This window comes from Lontra canadensis, unplaced genomic scaffold (genome assembly GCF_010015895.1).
Source record: "Lontra canadensis isolate GAN:19392208 unplaced genomic scaffold, GSC_riverotter_1.0 scaffold32, whole genome shotgun sequence".
NCBI classification, from domain to species: Eukaryota; Metazoa; Chordata; class Mammalia; order Carnivora; family Mustelidae; genus Lontra; species Lontra canadensis.
In genome coordinates, this window is record NW_022631026.1 from 1848791 (window position 1) to 1867010 (window position 18220).

Below are 18220 nucleotides of genomic sequence, written 5' to 3' on the forward strand. Positions count from 1 at the left end.
CCATTCTTACCACTTCTGTCCCTGGGAAACCCAGTCTGGGGGGCCGCCGGCTTGAGGCCTTTCTGCTCTTCATTCGGCCAAAACTGAGTATTTCTTTGGCAGTTAAGTACTTCTTAATTGAGAAATTAAATACTTAATTAGTAAATTGAGTAAAAAGACTCAATTAAGTACTTAATTGAGTATTTCTCTGGCAAGTTTCTTTGTTCAATTAATTGAACAACTTTTAAATACAAAAAGGAATTTTATTAAACACTCAAATAATAAATATTAACACTTTTTCCACATTTACCTCAGCCATTTGTGTAATAAGCTCGGGTATGCATTACCGATGTGGCCTTTCACGCGCCTGAGTCCTGTTCGCCTCCCAGAGGAGTCACTCCCGTGCGTGCGTCACGTCTGCTCGTGAGTCTTGTTTTCATGCCCACTGCACGCACACGTGTACACACAGACACGTGAAAGTGTGTGGTAGACGTTTTAAATGCACATTACAAGCACACCTTTCTTCATTTGCTTTCTCCCACAGAACATTATTCGTTTCCGTACACATCCATACAGAGGGACACGTAGGAGGTTTCCACTTCCAGGCGGTGACATGCATGACAGTCCTGAACAACCGTCCTTGGTCACACCCCTGTGCACACATTCTTGCGCATCTCTAAGGCACACGTTAAAAGTGCCACTGCCTGGCTGCATGGCGTTTGTATTTTCAGTTTTTTTTTAAATATTTCATTCATTGCTTTGACAGAGAGCGTGCGCACAAATAGGGGAGTGGCAGAAGGAGAGGGAGAAGCAGGCTCCCCGCCAAGCAGGGAGCCCGACGTGGGGCTCGATCCCAGGACCCCGGGACCATGACCTGAGCCGGAGGCAGCCGCTTAACCGCCTGGGCCGCCCAGGCGCCCTGTATTTTCAGTGTCATAAGAAATAGTCAAATTGCTTTCCGAAGCAGCTGTAGTAATTCACACTCCCAACACCGCAGTCTTAAGAGGTCTGTTTCCCCACCTGTGAATCCGTCATTACTGCTCAGGCTTCCGTCTGGGGGGTCTGACGGTCTAACCTCGCACTTCAGCTTAATGCTCCCGAGTGAAATGCCTTTTGTACGCGGAAGCGGCCGCTGGGGCTCCCTCCGCAGGGCTCACTCCCAGGGCGAGTCTGTTCCCGTCGGTTGTCTTCTGCTACCGGCCTGTCGCGGTTCCTCACGTATTTCGAGTACTTAATCTTTTGTCTTTTGTGACTCTTGAGAACATCCTCTCCTGCTCTGGGAGCCCTGTTTCCAGCGCTAGAAGATACCGTAGTTACGACGTACAAACGTCCGCGGCCTGTCACGGTTCGGAGTGTCCTCACCTTGCTTCCATGTGCTGCTGTGTCAGAAGTACTGCGGACTGGTCCTGCCAGTGTCCTTGGAACCGGACCAGGCAGGCTGGAACAGGCGAAGCACCCACCACACAGCTTTCTGGAACATTCTCCTCGCTGAGCTCCAGTGCATGGTTGCTGTGACCACCCTGTGGGCGTGGAAGTAGCTTTACGAGGAGGGCTAGCGGAAGAGAGAGTGGATAGCAGCTCACGTGCCCGGGGCCCGGAGCCTCAGAGGGCCGAGGCCACGCAGAGCTCCCCGGGCTGTGTGTCAGGCGCTGTCACAGACCGTTCCTCCCGTGTTCCCCAAACATACCCTGACCCCAGCTCCCTGCCGCCTCAGCTTTCTGTAATGGGAACAGACGGGATGTGCAGTCGGCTTCGTGGGCATTCCCCCATGGGTCCAGCCACCTGATCCTTGACCCCGTAGACAGACACCCCACGGCTCCCTCCACACGCCAGGAGCAGTCAGCCCCCTCTGGAAGCCCACTGCCACCCCACCTTTTGGGGCGGGGGTCGCAAGAGGAAATGGCAGGGGGGTTGTGGGCCCCAGCCTCTTGCCAAGATTAAGAATGTTTTTGGTTTTTGTCTTTATGTTGACCACTGAGGAATGGCTGGGGAGTGATAGGGTTTTAGCATGCCTGTCCAAACCCTACACACTGTTTCCCTTTGGAGAGTCGTTCTTTGTATGCTTGTAATCACCTTCTCTCTTTAATTTGCTTTTGATTAAATTACATTTATTCTGTAATTGTTAATCCTGGAGCACATTGCTCTGCTCTCTGAAGGGTTTATCTTCATGAGACTTGTAGGCGGAGGTTGTATCCGCGGATGACGCAACGAGATCATTGTGTCTCTTGGCTAACGTCTTGCTCTGGTGTGGTGTGTCTGTGACAGTGCGTGAACCAGGGTCAGTGCGTGGTTGACAGCTGTTGATGGTTTACATTGGGGCTCATGCTGTGTATCACACGTGTTGTGTGTGTATCTGCACGAACAATGAAGTATGCATTCCCGACACCGGTGGGGTCTCCATCGTTGAGATCCGCGTTGTGTAGGACAGTGAGATTGTCCAGCGTCCCAGCACCACCTTTTTAATCCGCTGTGTGGAGCTCTCTCTCTTGTTCAAAAGAAAGAGCCATGATGAGAGTGGGCGGGTAAAGCTTGCACAGTGCTTTGGGTTTTCAAAGTACTTCTCGACGTTAAAGAGTTCACTCAACTTTCTCTGTGTCTGGAGGAAAACTTTGAAGCCAAAGGTGGGAAATAAAGTCTATTTTGATGCTGCTTAGTGTGGTGTTTAAGAAACGCAGAGGCGGGGTGCCTGGATGGCTCAATGGGGTAAAGCCTCTGCCTTCACTCGGGTCATGATCCCAGGGTCTTGGGATCGAGCCCCGCATCGGGCTCTCTGCTCGGCAAGGAGCCTGCTTCCCCCCACTCCCGCCTGCCTCTCTGCCTGCTTGTGATCTCTGTCTGTCAAATAAGTAATGAAATCTTTAAAATAAATAAATAAACGCAGCGGCTCCTCTCATACGAAGTCTAGGTCTGTGTGCTGAGTGGGAATTCTTAGAGCTGCATACGATGGTGTCCTATGAAATCGTATTTCGGGACTGAGTCCTGACAGGTTACCAAGTCAGACTGAAACTGATGAGGCAGACACTTGACTTGGACGCTAACCCTCTTACCCGTCCTCCATCTCCGCACTCCTCCGGAAGTGAAGGCGGATCGTCACTGGTCTCTCGTCCTTCTCTGCCTTCTCTCCGGACCCGCACGGTTCACATTTCTGGTTCCCAGTCCAAATCCGAAAGCTCTTCTCCACCGCGTAACCATACGTGATGGCTCAGAACTGATTGTTCAGCGTGCTTCAAACGTCTTATTTTGTTTTCTGGGACAAAATTGGTTCACCTCTCGGAGTTCACCTCTTCTGCTCAGGTCACGTTTCCAGTTTATGCCAGAGCTCTTGGGCATTTATCATTTGACATGTATTTTCCTCCCTCTGAGCAAGCTGGTTGTTAATTTTACTGCTTTTCACAGGCTCTTCATTTTAATGAAGTTTGGCATTTCCAGTCTTTTCCTCGAAGAAATCCTTATAGACATGGAAGTGTTCCATTTGGGGTTCCATTGCTATCGTTAGAACACCCCTGACCCGGGGCGCCTGGGTGGCTTACTGGGTAAAGCTTCTGCTTTCAGCTCAGGTCATGATCTCAGGGTCCTGGGATCGAGCCCCACATCAGGCTCTCTGCTCAGCGGGGAGCCTGCTTTCCCTCTCTCTCTGCCCACTTGTGATCTCTCTCTCTCTGTGTCAAATAAATAAATAAAATCTTTAAAAAAGAACATTTTTAAAAAAAGAACACCCCTGAACCTGTCTCACACAAGAACGGCTGCGGTGACAGACCGGGTCACACACAGCCCTCCCAGACTCCCGTGGAGGCGGCGTGTCAGTGGCTCGTGCACCCGAACGGCCCTGGATTTCCCATTTACCTAATAAATCACCGGGAAGCTTCAGGATGTGCTCCGTATGCTTGTGGGGCTTTGTAATTTAAAATGCAGAGCCAGGGGCACCTGAGTAGCTCAGTCAGCGAAGCGTCTGCCTTCGGCTGGGGTCATGATCTCAGGGTCCTGAGATCAAGTCCCGTGTCCGGCTCCGTGCTCGGTGAGTGGGGTGTGTCTCCTTATGCCCCTCCCCCTGCTGATGTGCCTCTGCGCTGGCTCTCTTTCAAGTAAATACATAATCTTTTAACACAGTGCGGCATTGAGGGTGCGGCCGTTTTGTTGAGGACTGTTTCACAGCGAAGGCGGGGACACCACGTTCTTTGTCAGCCAGAGCCGTCCAGCGCCCCGTGTCCCAATAACCGGGCAGTGAAAGGAGAGACGCCGGCGGTGCGGCTCCTCCTCAGGCTGTGGGAGAATCGAGAACAAGGCAAGACCAGCAGAGCCAAGGGAGATGTCCGGGGAAACACGTGCAGAGCCGTAACGCCCAGGCGGAGTCCTCCAAATGTGTGCTGTTAGTGCGGGCCCTGTAGGTGCTCTCTGCTGGACGTCTGCACGGCTGGGCCTCACGGCACGGGGCCCGTCCCAGGAGCCCTGCCCTGTCCCAAGAGGACGCGCATCCGCCCAGCACACGGCAGAGTTGTGCTGCTGGAGGAAGGGGCACCCCCTGCACAGAGAAGCTAAGTGTCTCCGCTCGTCTGAGTCTGTTCTCTGCCCTGCACGAGGCCTGCTTCGTTTCTGATTCCTCTCTGCCTCTGTGCTTAGCAGTGTGGGCTCGCTGCATGGCAAAGGACCCTCGGAAATGAATTTTATAGGAGTATTTTCACTTAATGTTTCCTAAATGATTAATGAGAATGCTTCCACCAGCCTGGAGTTAGGTCGTGGCTATACTTGGGAATCTTCTAGAAAAACAGATGCACTGGGGATGATTTGTCCTTACAGATACTGACTAGCCCTACATTTCAAGGCATGCTGTCCCTGCAGGAGAGAGGCCTGGAGCTAGTGGGAAAGGCGTGCACATTTCAGCACTCGCAGCACTCAGCCTTGAGGGTTTCACGGAGCCCCAGCATCAGACACCAGAGGCGGGGTCTGGCCAGACTAAGGCAATCAGGTAAAGGTGCTTTGATCTGCTTTTCCTTAGAAGTCCAAACACCCAGATTCATGTCAGCGGGAGCCACGTTGAGTGTCACCTGCGGCCACCCCGCCCAGGGCTCTCTGCCGGCAGTGTGGTGCCCATGCTGCGAGCGGCGTGGGATTGGCAGGTGCCCACAAGCAGGGACAGAGAGGTCCGCAGACTGTGCCCAGAGGGAGGCTGATGCGAGGGAGCGGTACCGCCAGCCCGAGCGGACAGCAGTGCCCTACCTGCCCCAGAACCCCAGGCGCATCCTGTCTGCACGGGAGAAGGGCGGGGACAGAGGCCTCGTGGCAGCGGGGGATCCGGGAGTCCGCGTAGTTGCTCCCTCTCACCGTTACATCAGGGCAAGGGAGCACGCGTTAGTAGTTCTAAAATAACATGCTACGTTTTTTCTTAACATAAAAGAATTTTTGCTTCACTAGCATTAGTTTTGTGATTTTATTTATGTCCCCACATTCAAGGAAGATGTGGGTGAATTTTGTTTCCCCCCCACCCGCCCCCGGGAAAGCCGCTGTGAGAGCTACTGTACAGATGCAGGACCGAAGGGAGTCGAGAAACCCCACGTCAGGGGCAGGAGTGTGGGTCACCTCTGCCCGGGCCGGCTCTGCGCACAGGGGCCGAAGTGCGGACGTGCCCCGCGGGGCTCACATGCACTCACGGCTTCTGCACTCTCCCATCCCCTCGCCCCGGTTCACTTCTGAACACCTTGTATTTGTTGTAGAAAGAGCAGCCAGTAGTGGGGAAGCAGCATGTAGCTAAGAAGGGAGGCTTGCACCATGCGGTGTGTGATGGATATTGTGATGCTGACGGCCAGTCGGGGCTGGGCGTGTGCAGGCCGTCCAGGCAGGTGCAGATGGTGGCTGGGTGGCCCTGGGGCTGGGACGCTTTAAACTCACGTCAGGGAGGTTGTGGGAGCCCAGGGAGCAGGGCTTTTTCAGTGTTCCTGCACGCTCAGGGCCCCCGGGGCCTGGGCAGAGACAGGGTCTCACACGATAGGTCCCCGCAGGGCCCCAGTCAGCAGCTGGGGGAAGGACCATGCTGAGAAGTGGGGTTCCGTGTAGTTCCCCATATTCCAAGGGGTTCCTCTTAGCTTTGAGTTCACCTCGGCTGTCTGATTGCTTTCCGAAATCTGTTATTATCTTCCTCTACCTGCCTGCATATTTTTATGCAATTAATTAAAATAATTTTAATTTTAATTTACTTTTCATCTCCTTCAGCTAAAAGTAAATATTTCATTTGAAGCTGTGAACTTTGCAGCTTCTCATACCATACAGAAAATGTTTTTATACAGAAACATTTTTATAACATTCATCAAACTACAGACCACTTTTCTATGGTTTAACTATGAACAGACTGCTTGCTTCACCAGTGGCACTCCACAAGTTCATGTACAAAGTAGTCAGTACTTAGAAAGTATTTTCCATAGAATTCAATCTATACCTAGTTAGGCACTTAGGTCAGCTCACAAAGGTCTCTTTAACCATTAAATGTATCTTGAATAGAGGACTAATATCACTCCTTCAATTATAACTGGCTACCATATTTATTATTGCTTTTCAAGATTTTATTTATTTTTGTATTTGATAGAGATCACAAGTAGGCAGTGAGGCAGGCAGAGAGAGGGGAGGAGAAGCAGGCTCTCCACCGAGCAGAGAGCCCGATGCGGGGCTCAATCCTAGGACCCTGAGATCATGACCCAGGTCGAAGGCAGAGGCCCAACCCACTGAGGAACCCAGGTGCCCCCATATTTAGCATTTCTAAGAAAAAATATATTTTAATTCCAATTTGAGATCCCCAAAACACAGTCTTTTTTTTTTCTTCTTAAGGAATGGATCCAATTTTATCTTTTTTCATGTGGCCTTCTACATACCCCAGTGGTGCTTACTGAAAACTACATTTTCCTTTTCAATAATTTGGGGATACTGTCTTTTTGTACACTAAATAGTGCAGTTGAGTTTCTCTTTTTATAATTAATATTTATGTTTAAGGTTGCTTCAGATTTACAGAAACATTGAACAGATAGTACAGGAAGTTCCATATACCCTCTCTTCTGTGCAGTTTTCATTGATATCTTGTATTATTGTTAACATCTTGCATTTGTGTAGGACATTTGTTACAATAGATTGGTACATTGTTACTAAATTCGTGTTAGAACTCACTCCTGGTGGTGTACATTCTTTGAGTCTGGACAAATGGATGAAGACTCGTATCTGTCATTATGGTATCCCACAGAATAGTTTCACTGCCCTTTTAACATCCTCTGTCTTCCCTCCCGCCTAGCCCCAGGAAACCACCGATCTTTTGACTGGCTTCGTAGAGTTGCCCCTTGCAGATTGTCCTCTTGCTGGAATCCTGTAATACGCAGCCTTTTCAGGCTGGCGTCTTCTACATAGCCAGGGGCATTTAGGATGCCTCCGGGCTTTTTTGTGGTTTGGTAGCAAATTTCATTTTAGTCCTGAAAAGTATTGTCTGGATGTACCAGTTTATTCACTCACCTGTCAGAAGACATCTTGGTTGCTTCTGGTTTGGGGGCAATGACGAATAGTCACTTTCTTGTGCCCGGTTTTGTGTGGGCACACATTCTGAAGTTATGTGGGTAAATACACGGGACTATACGGTATGCCTGTGTTTGGTGTTGTAACCGCAGGCCCGTCTTCCAGAGCAGTTGTACCATTTGCATTTTCACCAGCAATGAATGAGAGTTCCTGTTGCTCCACATCTTCACCAGCATTTGGTGTTATCAGCTTTCTGGATTTTAACCATTCTCATGGATGTCTAGTGATACTGTTACATTGTTTTAATTTGCAGTTTATAGCTCCCTAATGACAGGTCTATGATGGGGCACATTTTTCTTGCTTTTTTTTCATCTGTATACCTTTGTCAAGGTATCTGTTCAGATCTGTTGTCCATTTACTGAGTTGTTTTCTTACTGTTGATTTTTAAGAGTTTTTTGTATATTTGGATACAAGGCCCTTACCAGATGTGTGTTTTGCTGATATTTTCTCCAGTCTTTGGCTTGTCTTCTTAATCTCTTGACATCGTCTTTCATGGGGCAGTTTTTAATAAGGAGTCTAGTGGGGTTTTTTTTTTTTCTTTTATGGATCTTGTTTTTGGTTTTGTATCTAAAAATTTATCACCAGACCCAGGTCGCTTAGATTTTCTCTTGTGTTCTGTTCTAGACATTTCACGGTTTTGCATTTTACATTTAGGTCTGTTACCCATATTGACTTGAGCTTTGTGAAGGATGGAGGGTCTGCGTTGAGATGATTTCCCCCCACATAAGTGTCTAGTCGTCCCAGAATTGTTTGCTGAAGGGACTGCCCTTTCTCCATTGACTTAGCTTTACCCTGTGTCAGCGATCAGTTGACTGCATTTATGAAGCCTGTTTCTGGGCTTTACGTTCTGTTCCTTGGACATGTTCTGTTCTTCTGCTAGTGTCCCAGTCTTTGTTCCACTACTGTCACAGTAAGTTGTAAAGCTGGGCGGTGTCTGTTCTCCGGCTTTGCTCATCTCTTCAGAGTCATGGTGAAAATGTATGATCTTCTCCCTCCCCACGTACAGCTGCGAATCAGGACGTCCACGTCCACAGAATCACAGGGGGCTTTGGCCGCGATTGCTTTGGTTCTGCAGATGAAGCTGTGAGATGGACACCTCGGCACTGTGGAATCTTCCAGTCTGTTCTGGGAGCACCTTTCCCATTATTCACGTCTTCTCCGCTTTCTCTCTCCAGAGCCTTATGATTTGCCTCATAAAGACTTTGTGCATGTATTGCCAGATTTAGATCTTACTATTTTATTTATGTTGGAGTTAACATAAACAGTACTGTTTTGGGGGTTTTGTTTTGTGGTTTTTTTTTTTTTTTTGAAGAAGTATTTTTTTCTCTCTTTTTTTTTTTTTTTTAAGATTTTATTTATTTATTTGAGAGAGAACGCACCAGCAGGGAGGAGAAGCAGAGGAAGAGGGAAAAGCAGGCCCCCCGCTGGGTAGGGAGCCTGACACGTGGCTGGATCCCAGGACCCCGAGATCATGACCTTCAGTGGCTGAGCCACCCAGGCGCCCCAATGTTCTTGTGTTTTTAATTTCAAATCAGTTATTCATTGCTGGTGTAAGTCAAACCAGTTGACTTACAGATTAACCTTGTATCTGTTCCTTTACTTGCTTATTTCTTGAGGAAGATTGTTTTTGTTTTTTGTCAGTTCTTTGGGATTTTCCGTGTAGATGATTTTATAATCTGCAAAAACAGTTTTATTTCTTCTTTCTAACCTATACACCTTCCCCCCCACCTTTTTTCTTTTGTCTTATTGCATTAATTGGGACTTCTAGTATTATTTGCAATAGGAGTGGTAAAAAGAGGACATCCTTTCCGTGTTCAGGATCTTAGGGGGGAAAACATTTAGTTTCTCATCACTAAGGCTGTTGTTAGCTATAGGTTTCTGTAGATGTCCCTTATCAAGCGGAGGAAGTTCTCTGTTCCTTTGCTGAGAGTTTTTATCGCGACATATTTGGTCAGATGTGGTTTTCGCATCTGTTGGTACACCATGTGCCTTTTCTTGTTTAGCCTCTTTGATGTGTTGGGTTACATTGATTTTTGAGTGTTGGACCGGGCTTTTGTAGCTGGAATAAGTCCCACTTGGTCATGGTATATAATTCTTTTTATGCACTTTTGGGTTTGATTTGCTAATTTTTTGTTGGATTCCGTTTAATTGGATTTGATCTGCTGATGGTTGACGATATCTGTATCTGCATTCCTGAGCCGTACTGGTCTATAGTTTTCTTTTCCTGTGATGTCATTGTCTAGTTTGGGTATTAACGTTCGGCTAGCCTTATAGAATAGATGAGGCAGTGTCCACTCTGCATCTATTTCCTGGAACAGAGTGGAGAGAATTGGTATCATTTCTTCCCTAAATGGTTGGTGAAGTTCACCAGTGAAACCATCTGGGCCTGGTGCTTTCTATTTTGAAAGGTTATTATTTCTTGGTTTAATTTTTAAGTAGATAATTGGCCTATTCAGATTATCTCTTCCTTTTTGTGTGATTTTTTATTAAATTGTATCTTTGAGGGAATTAGTCCATTTCATCTAGGTTACAAAATTTGTGGTCATGGAGTTCCTCATAGTATTCCTTTATTATCTTTTTAAGGTCCATGTAATCAGTAGTGATGACCTCTCTTATATTTCTGATATTAGTAATTCATGTCCTCTCTTTCATTTCTTTGTTAGCCTGGCTAGAGCTTTATCAATTTTATTAATTTATTAATAAATTAATTTATTAATTAATTAATAAAAACCAACTTTGAGTTTTATTGGTTTTCTCTGTTGATTTCCTGTTTTCAATGTCATTGATTTCTGCTTTAATTTTTATTTTCTTTTTCTTCTATATTGCCTGCCTCTCTCTAGTATTCTAAGGTGGAACATGCTGATTTTGAGATTTTCTTTCTTTTCAAATATACTCATCTAATGCTGTAAAATGCCCTCCTAGCACTGCTTTTGCAACATCTCACAAATTTTGATAAGTTGTACTTTGACTCTCATTTAGCTCCAAATGATTTTGCATGTCCTTTTAACCGTAGACACGTCCTTGGGTGCGTGGGCACTCGCAGTGTGCACAGCTCGTGCTTCTGCCACCTCGTCTTGTATTCAGCTCATTTACAAACCGGTTTGGGAACGTGCAGTCGAAGGTTGTGTCTGTGCTTATCCTACAGAACTTACAGAGTTCTAGAGGTATTCTCTGTCTGCAGGTGAATTCTGACCCACGCGGGATTATCACCTGCTCTTGACTTGATACGAGGGTTGGAAATGACACCACGAACGCGTGTCCTGCCAGGGTAGCACAGTCCTGTAGTGAGTGATGCTCACGGTCAAGACGCTTCTTTCCAGGAAGCAGACAGCTCATTCCAGAATGGAAATTCAGTCATTCATCCTCTTTAGACATAGGAATTATGTAGTGCTCTAGTGTTCTAAAAAACCACGTCGTGGTGGGGGGGGGGGTTAAAAAAAAATTAAAATTCAGTAACTGTCATCTTTCTTTTCTCTGGACTTAAAATCACCACAGAACCTACATTTTGTGGAGTTCCTTATTTGTGACTTCCCTGTAGGTCTTCCTTCTGCCTTTGTTAAACACCACGGAGCATCCCAGCATGTCAGGGGAAGGAACAGCTCGGTTGGGAAGCCGTCTTGGTATGGCTCGCGGCGGACTCTCCCTGGCAATTAGTGGTCCAGCGGGTGGGCAGAGGCCAGAGAGGCTGTCGCTTGCACACGTCTTGTTTGCTGACCATCTCCAAACCGTACTTTGCATCCAGACATTTCCCTCCAATCTGCGTGGAAGAGCCTCTTCTGACTCTGCAGGGTCGCCCCATGTTGTCCTCTTCACATCCATTATCTGCTGTGTGACCAGCTCAGGCTGTTTGGTTATTTTGATGGTTTTTATGTACTTCGCGTATATACCGTATGTCAGATTCCAATCCTGGGAGAAGAGACATGACATCAATAAAGACATCCCCTCGTCCCGGGAGACGCAGCCACAACCAGACACCGTCTCAGTTCACTTTGGGGGCAGCCCTTCGGAGAGCTGCCTTGTCCCCCCACAGCTCGCTCGCCGACGGTCCCTGGGGGCCAGGCCTGGGGGCGGAGTTTTCAAGTGCAGCTCCTTTGCCTGCTGTCGGGGCACCTGTGACAGAGCCTTTGCCCAGAGCCACACACACACACACGCACATGCACACACACGTCACCGAATCAGGCTAAGCTCCAGCCTCGACCTGGGCCCGAGACTCACCTTCGCTCCCTTTCCTTCCCTCATCCTTACGTGCTCGTGGAGCGTCCTTTCGGGGTCTCCTTCTAGGGACTCCAGCCCAAGTCAGCAGCCTCCCGCTTGAGCTTGTCATACCAAAAACACATTTCAAAAATCCTTGAGTGTTTTGTGGTTTCCTTTGCTGGAGGAGGAGGCAGTCCCTAGTTAAAGCACAGCTATGGCAACGGTAGGGACCTCCGCCTTTCTCCTCCGGTAGTTGTCTAGAACATGCGTCTACACGGCCTCACCGAGAAATCCAGCAGGTATTTTGTCACGGGCATCGTTGGATATTTTGCCGAGAAATGCGGGGATTGTGTCGGCCCGTCCGCGGGGACACTGGCTGTTCCCTCCTTGAAGTGTGTGAGGTATGGCAGCGGAAGGACAGCGGACTGACTCAACTCTGACTTTGATTCCAGGCTCCATGGTCCCCTTCTCCATGCGGATCCTGCACGCGGAGCTTCAGCAGTACCTGGGGAATCCGCAGGAGGCCCTGGACAGACTCCACAGAGTGAAGGCCGTCTGCAGCAAGGTAGTGGTGGCTCCGTGCTCACCTGCTCTGTCCCCGCCCCTCCCCACGGAGAGTGCGCACCGCGTCACTTGGTGCCCAGCCTGCCCCGGTGACTGCCATCACCGCTGCCCCAGAGAGGGGGACCCAGTGCATCCTGACCCGTACTCTTTGTTCTCGCTGAAATTGCTTTAGGGGGCAGTGAATGTTTTTTGGCAACACTTGGGGCCCGAGATCCTGTTCCTTAGTTGTTGTTGCTGTTGTGGAGGGACGACGAACACACAATGTCGCGTCTGTCTCGGAGCTACCGCGCAGTGACTCAGTGGCTGTGGACGTGAGGGAGGCCTCGCCATGGAAGGTTGTGACGGTGATGCTGGCTGTTGTCCCCGTGCTGTCCATTAGCTTCCTGTGTCTTAGTTATGTCCACCAGAGGGTTTGCCCCTCTTTGTCCGCGTCACCTGTCCAGTCTTCCCCTCCCTCTGGCAACTGTCAGTTTGTTCTCTGCGTCTGAGTCTGCTTCTGTTTTGTTCGTTTTGTTTTTTAGATTTCACATGTAGGTGAAGGCATAGTGTTTCTTTGACTTATTTCACTCAGATGACCGTGTGTAGAGCCACCCGTGTCGCAGATGGCAAGCTTTCCCTCTCTTGACGGCTGAGTAGTACTCCCGTGTCCGCACCGCACCGTTTTTACCCACTCGTCCGCTGACCGACGTTCAGGCGGCTGCCGCGTGTGGACTGTTATTACACACAGCCGTGTAATGCACATAGAGGGGCACACGTCTTTTTGAATTCACGGTTTCATTTTCCTCAGATAAGTGCCCAGAAGCAAGCTTGCTGGATCGTACGCTAACTCTGGTTTTAATTTTTCGAAGAACCTCCATGTTGTTTTCCAGAGTGGCCGCACCAGCTCGCGATCCCTCTGGCGGTGCACAGGTGCCGCTTTCTTCACAGCCTCCGACACTTGTTTCTTCTTGTCTTTGGTACCGGCGCTCTCAGAGGTGTGAGGCAACACCGCGTTGTGGTGTTGCTGTGCATTTCCATGACGGTGAGGGATGTGGCACCTCTTTCCATGTGCCCATTGGCCGGCCCGACGTCTTTAGAAAACTGGTCTGTTCAGGCCCTCTACCTGGTTGAGTTTTTTTACATTGACTTTTCTGAGCTCTTTATATATTTTGGATATCAGAGATGTCATTTGCAAATATCTTCTCCTGTTCAGTAGGCTGCCTGTTCATGTTGTTGCTGATTTCCTTCGCTGTGCAAAAGCATTTTAGTTTGATATAGTCCCATTTGTTTATTTTTGGGGTTTTTTTGTTGTTCTTGCCTGAGGAAGACAGATCCAAAAAAATATCACTAGTGCCAGCGTCAGAGAGCTTCCTGCCTATGTTTTATTCTAGAAGTTTTATGGTTTCAGGTTTTACGTGTAAGTTCATCCATTTTGAATTCATTTCTCTGTCTGGTATAAGAAAGTAGTCTGGTTTCATTCTTCCGCATGTGGCTGTCCGGTTTTCCTGACCTTGATCGAAAAGACTGTCTCTTCCCCATTGCATGTGCTTGTGTCCTTTGTCGTAGATAAAGTAACCATAAAAGGATGGCTTGCGTTCTCAGCTCTGTCTGACCGCATTGCTCTGTGTGTCTGTTCTTGTGCCAGTACCAGACCGTTGGGGTTATTAAGCTTCTAGTGTAAGAAACCAGGGACTGTGATTCCTCCAGCTTTGTTCTCTTTCTCAAGACTGCTTTGGCTGGGGGTCTTTTATGTTTCCGTACGAATTGTAAGTCGCTTATTCTAGCTCTGTGAGAAATGCCATCGGTGTTTGGGTAGGAATTGCGTTGGATCCGTTGGGAATTTCAACACTCTTCTGGGCCTCAGCACAGAACGTCTCTCCGTTTATTTGCATCATCTTCAGTTTCTCTCATCGCTGTCTTCCAGTTTTCTGAGTACAGGACTTTCACCTTCTTAGCTAAATTTATTCGTGGGTATTTTATTCTCTTTTATGTAGTTGTAAATGGGATTTTTTTTTAAATTTCTCTTTCTGATAATTTTTTATTCTTGCATACAAATGCCGCAGATTTCCACATACTGATTTTGTATCCTGTAAGTTTAATGACTTCATTTATTGGGTCTAATAGTTTCTGGGTGATGCTTTAGGGTTGTCTGTGTGCGGTATCATGTCATCCGTGAATAGTGACAGTTTTACTTCTTTCCGATGTAGAGGCCTGTTACTTCTTGTCTGATTGCTGCAGCAGGGACTTTCAATAATAGGGTGAGTAAAAGTGGCTAGAGTGGGCACCCTTGACTTCCTGCTCTCAGTGCTTGACCGCTGAGCACGTTAGCTTGTCGCACGTGGCCGTCCTCCTTGAGGTCACTCCTTCTGTATCCACGTCGTTGAGAGTTTTTATCGTAAACAGACGTTGTGTCAGATGCTTCTTCTTTATCTGTGGGGTTATCATGGGTTTTTTCGTCCTCCTTCGTTCACGTGTGTCACGTTGACTGACTCGGGGTGTTGAACCGTCCTTGCACCCCCGGACTGCGTCCCACTTGCTCACAGTGTGTGACCCTCTCACTGTATAGTTGAATTCCGTTTGCTCATACTTCGTTGGGGACTTTGGCATCTGTGTTCATCAGGGATGTTGGCCTGAGATTTTCTTTTTTGTTTTCTCCTTCCCTAGTGTCTTTGTCTGATTTGGGTGTCAGGGTAATTCTGGCCTCGTAGAAGGAGCTTAGAAGTGTTCCTTCCTCTTCAGTTTTATGGAACCGTTGGAGAAAGACATGTGCTCTTTTTAAAATGTTTGGTGGGATCCCCCTGTGAAGCCGTCTGATCCTAGACTTCGGTGTGTTGGGAGTTTCTTGACGACTGATTGGGTTTCATTACTAGTAATTGGTCTGTTGGGATCTGCTGGTCCTTGCCTGTGCTGTCTTGGAGGTGTGTGTGTTTCTAGGAGTTTATCCATTTCATCTAGCGTGTCCAGTCTGCTGGCATGTAATTCTTCTTTAGTATTACTGGTAGATCAGAAGCTGGGACATACTCTCCTGTGGAAACATCACGCGCCCTTGGGTGTGGCGGACCGTCCACGCGTCCTGCAGATGCTGCAGGCCCCCGCCTTGTGTCTCACAGGGGCACTGGCACAGTCTTTAACAAGATAATGGTTTAAAACGTCTGGAATCAAACAAATTATACTGTATAATGACAGTTGTCATTCATAATACTGGCTCCAAAGGCTGGTAAGGTTGAGAAGTGCTTTCTGAATTGTTGGTTGGAAAGTAACAATTATGTAGAAGGCACCAAGCGGCATCGACAGAAGATCAGATCATTCCCTCTAGTGAGATTAGGAGGAGATGCGGGATTTTGAGTGTCTCCATCGCCAGATAAGCACCGTCTGTGAGCTTCCCCTCCTGCTGGGCGGCCACGTGGCTCCCCTGCAGGTGTCCCGTCCGTCCCTTCCCTTCCCTCGCTGGCCCCGTGCAGAGTGAGGCTGGTTCCAACTGGAGAGGCCCCCAGGCACGCTGGAGCCCAAAGAGGTTTGTCTTTCTCCTTTAAGTTGGTTTATGTAGCGTGTGTCGTCTTACCCTTTGCTGAGGCGGGAGAGTTCACTGATTCGTCAGCTGCTCACAACACCGCTGCGTGGCGTATGGTGTCGCTCACGTGTGCGATTTAAGAGAGGTTTGCGTCTGACCCAGCTGTGCGTGGGGACGGTTCTGACTGGGCCGGTTCACCCGGCAGGTCTGTCGGGGCACCTGCTGTGCACGGCAGGGGGCGGGGGGTGGAGACCGTACACCTGTGTCCTCTGCAAGCGTCCCGGGCAAGTGCTTGTCTCACCCCACCGTGTCCTGGTCAGGCCTCTGGTCAGTACGTCCTGGTCACGCAGAATTACGTGGCAGGAGGTCGTGTTCATGCCAGAGTTCATTTACTCAAGACGGACAAAATCTGAAAATAGGAAAAGCCAGCACAGCACTCGCAGGACAGCGCGGACGTGGCGGGTTCAGGCCGTTCTGTGGCTGGATCACTTGTGTGCAGGTCTTCTCTGGGCACGGCCCGCGGTCCTTGGCCTTCCCCTCGCAGACGAGAGGTCAGAGATCAGGCCCCCGGACTCGGAGGTCCCATCCAGCGCTAGCAGGCTGGTTTTCCGAGGCCGTCGCGGCCAGTGGAAACCCAAGGAAAGATTTGAACCGGGGGCTGCTGGCCAGCACGGCTCCCTGCGTGCTCTGTGCTCTCTCCCGGGTCTTTGAGCCTCCCCCGTCCCCGGCTGTGCCAGAGGTCAAACACCCATGGTGACCACGCTGGTCATGGGGTCGCCATCAGCAGGCGAGCTGCGCTCACACCGAGCAGATGCTGTGCCGCATGTCACACCCCCGTCACCTCCATTACTGCTCCCGTAGGCTCTTGAGGTCATGGCGTCCCCGTTGTGCCGCTGTGGAGGCGGAGCCTCACGGGACTGAGTCACCAGGCTGGGACGGTGAACTGGCAGAGGAGCCTGGACCGAAACCAGTCGCCTGGTTCCAGAAACCTGCCCTGCAGCCCCCTGCTCCCCGCAAGTGCACGGTGTTCCTGCCGCCTTGGGGGTGGGGCCGTCCCGAACTCGCCCTCGTGTGGCCGCTCCTGCTGCCAGCGCTCTGCCCGAGGTTGGTCCCCGTGGGTCTAGGGAACGGAGGGCTCTTTGCCGGTGAGGAGGCAAAACCACGATGTAGCGTCTCCTGGGGTGACATTCTCCACCCGCCCCTCCCTCGGTTTTCCTTTCCCCGCCTGCTCCCCTGTCCCAGCCTCCTGCCTGCCCCAGGCCGGTGGTGGTAAGGTCTGGGGCACGGGCTCAGCACAGCCCTGGCGCACACGGCATGGCCCGGCAGTGTCCAGCTGTGGGCGTGGAGCCGGGCCACCCGCTCAGGTCTTCAGCACAGGTGGGGACAGGCGGGAGGTCAGTGCCGGGACTGCGTGTGGCGGCCTCGGACCGATCAGGAGCCTTGACGCCGGTCTGAGATGCTTTCCTCAAGGACGGTCTGCAAACCCGAGTCCTCGTTTCTGGGAAGAAAGCGGAGTTACTCGGTTCACATTCCCCGAAGAGCTCTCTGTCTTGTGTTTCCGGTGTTCGAGTGGTGTCTGTTGCTGGTCTTCAGGGTCGTTGTTGCAGGCCGGGGCTTTCAAGGGAGATGCTTGGGGCGGGGTGAACGTGGACACGCAGGGGTGCAGGGCTGCCACCCCTCGGAAGGAGGCAGCTGGGGCGCCGCAGGCTGCTCAAGCTCGCTGCTGTCTGTGCCGGCAGTCGCTCTGAGCCGTGCCGTCCGGTCGTTGCCCCGGGCACAGGTTCGGCCGCAGCATGGAGCTCCCGAATGGGAAAAGACCACCTCCTGCCGCAGTAGCCGCAGGGAGCAGCTGGGGCGGTTGAGGAGGAACCGCCACCACCCGTGGCCGCAGCCCAGGGGGCCGGCGTTCTCTCTGCGGGTCGGGGCTCCATCACCCACCTTCTTGGGAGACAGCGCAGATGGGGGTCTCCCCTTGATTCCACTCTGTGCCACCTTAACCACAGAAGGAAGGCACCGGACGTGGGGTGTCCCAGAGACACGGGACCTGAGGCGTCCCGGAGACAGCGGACGTGGGGTGTCCCAGGACCGGCCAGGCCTGGGGTATCAAGGCTTGATGTGGTTTCCAGATGGTTATCTTGGCCGTTACAGCTGTGACGTGGGAAGTGTTTCGTGACCCGAGACCAGCTGTGGAAGCCAGCCGCAGGGCAGTGGGCCACAGGGCGGTGGGCCGGTCTCGGAGCTGAGTCCGGACCACTGCAGGGAAGCGCGGCTGCTTGTTAGCTGTGTGGGTGCTAGGAACGCGGGCCGTTGTGTTTTCTTTTCCCAGTGTCACGTTGTGTTAGCATCTATTCGTTTTACAGTTAGTTGTTCTTTGTCGCCAGAAACGACACGGGCCTGCGGGGCAACGGGAGGCGAAGGCAAGCCAGTGGCGCGGCTGGTGGCAGGAGGCGG

General features: G+C 50.3%; 1 protein-coding gene across 1 annotated transcript in view; it reads left to right on the forward strand.

Annotated features, from left to right (window-relative positions):
• Positions 1-18220, forward strand: part of TRAPPC12 (trafficking protein particle complex 12) — a 61420-nt gene that overhangs the window by 26226 nt on the left and 16974 nt on the right. Inside the window, exon 5 of the mRNA XM_032866764.1 lies at positions 12168-12280. Within this exon, the coding sequence (XP_032722655.1) occupies positions 12168-12280 (113 nt within the window). The remainder of the gene's footprint in view (positions 1-12167; positions 12281-18220) is intronic.